Here is a 2,085-nt window from a genome sequence, read left to right as displayed (position 1 = left end):
TAAAGTAATGCCAGTGTATACAGGTTTCTATTAACCAAGAGTTAATATTAAGCATAAAATTCATATAGAAGGATTAATAAAAAGATTCAGGTCGGTGTATATATGATGATATGGAAACATCTTCAAAATATATTATCAATTGAAAAAAGAAGAAATGCAATGGTGTGTGTAGTATGCTTCCATTTTGTAAAAAAAATACAAGTGGCTATCTATATAAAAGCCTAAGCGACCTTTACGACTGTGATTGACAAGCAGCAGTAGCTATGACGTGCACTGACCCAGACCTTGCTGCTGGGGCCCTGACAGCCCCGAATCTGGTTCACCCGCATCCCAGACCCAGACAGGAGGGAGGAGGGAGCCTGATTCCTCACTGAATGGGCCTTGCCTTAGCTAGCTGCTGGGGCCCTGACAGCCCCAAATCTGGTTCACCCCTACCCCGGACCCAGACAGGAGGGAGGAGGGAGCCCAATTCCTCACGGAATCAGCCGTTGGTTAGCTTGCTGCTGGGGCCAACCTCCGCGGTCCCTCCCCACAGCCAGCCAGCCCCCCCAATTGGCCCCAATCACCGGCCAGGCCAAGGGACTCCACCCGTGCATGAATTCATGCACCAGACCTCTAATATATGTAATATGCAAAATCCAGAAACTGGCAAGAGTAGTACCTGTAGGAGGAAGTTTCTTCAAATAATGACATATGAAATATCCTCTTACAACCAGAGATATACAAGGGGACACAGAGCTGCCTACCTCTTCAAGCATCACGATGGAGTCTCGGAGCACTCCTTTTAAGCGATGGGCCTGATCGTTATGCTTTTGATTGTTTTCTGCTCTTGACACCATGTCAGAGGCTAAACTGAAAGAAAAAGACCATTTAAAAATCAGGGGAATAGCTGCTAATCTTTTATTTCTAGAAATCACTAGTGCTCCATAAATTTACAAACAAAACAAGAAATTAAGGAACAAAAACAGCGTGACTACAGAAAAGTTAGCAGGCCAAAATCTCTAAAACGGGAATTGTGTTTTACATTAAGGAATTATTGAAATAATAACAGGTTGGAGGGAGGAAAAACTTACTTTAAAGATTTCTCTTCTTGGAGGTGGAGACGGTAAACAGCCTGAGCAGCATATTCTATCCTTGACAGCTTCATAAACAGTGTCACATTCAACAAAACCAGGAACAGCAAGCTGAGCAGAGCAAAGCATACCTGGTCAATCCCCTCTTATCCAGACCTAGAGCACTGCTAATGCAGAGAAAACATGCCAAGCCTTCAAAGATGTACATTACCCAACCAATTTCCAATTATTGTTAGTATTTAAATCAGTTATCCCTATTACGTAACATCATTACTTTTAAGTATGAAATGGACACTGAGAAAAAAGAAAGTAACTGGAATGACAATAGTCCCTGACATCTCTCTGTGCTGAGGTGTGACCCCCAGCTTAGACCTCTACCAGGCAAGCTTTCAATATTGGTTTTTGGGTGCTTTTTGGCTTAAGCAGTTATAAGCCCATAATGCTATACTTCAAACAGAAAATGAAGATCAATATGGACTAATCTTAGGTAGATCATGATGTACCTGTTATTCACAGTGGAAACCAAAATAAATTTTTAAAAATAACCATTCAGCAAAAATTTCCACAAGTTCAACTTGGACAAAGAAAGTATCATATCTGAAATATATACTAATTGTATCAGATATAAAATGTTACATGCTACATGAACTTACTCTGTTGGTTCTCACAGCAGCCTTTCAAGTAAATGGATATATTTCTTATTACACATATATGCAAATATATAGGTAGCATATCTCACTTTTTTCTGTTAAAATTGATTTGCCCTTAAAAATATACAGTATTCTCCTTTATCCATCCAGAAGAGGATATTTTTTTAAAATGAAAACTAATGTAGTAGCAAGAAAATCAAATTATGAAATTATTATGGCACTGAAATGATACATAGATGAACATTTCAACATTTTGAGTATAAACTTTCTGCAAAGTAATAATACAAAAGACCATTAATAATATTTACTATTCACAACTGTCATGGCAAACTGACTTAACCAGAATATGAAAACCTTTTTAT

General features: G+C 38.8%; 1 protein-coding gene across 1 annotated transcript in view; it reads right to left on the bottom strand.

Moving 5' to 3' along the window:
• LOC102426489 (GRAM domain-containing protein 1C-like) overlaps positions 1 to 2,085 on the bottom strand; it is a 15,910-nt gene that overhangs the window by 6,433 nt on the left and 7,392 nt on the right. The window contains exons 6-7 of the mRNA XM_006108139.3: positions 1,074 to 1,184; positions 747 to 852 (exon numbers count right to left, since the gene is read on the bottom strand). Coding sequence (XP_006108201.1) covers positions 747 to 852; positions 1,074 to 1,184 — 217 coding nt within the window. The remainder of the gene's footprint in view (positions 1 to 746; positions 853 to 1,073; positions 1,185 to 2,085) is intronic.

Source organism: Myotis lucifugus, unplaced genomic scaffold (assembly GCF_000147115.1).
Source record: "Myotis lucifugus unplaced genomic scaffold, Myoluc2.0 scaffold_1803, whole genome shotgun sequence".
NCBI lineage: Eukaryota > Metazoa > Chordata > Mammalia > Chiroptera > Vespertilionidae > Myotis > Myotis lucifugus.
The sequence above is the reverse complement of the archived record's forward strand: the minus strand, read 5'-3'. Positions and strand labels throughout refer to the sequence as shown.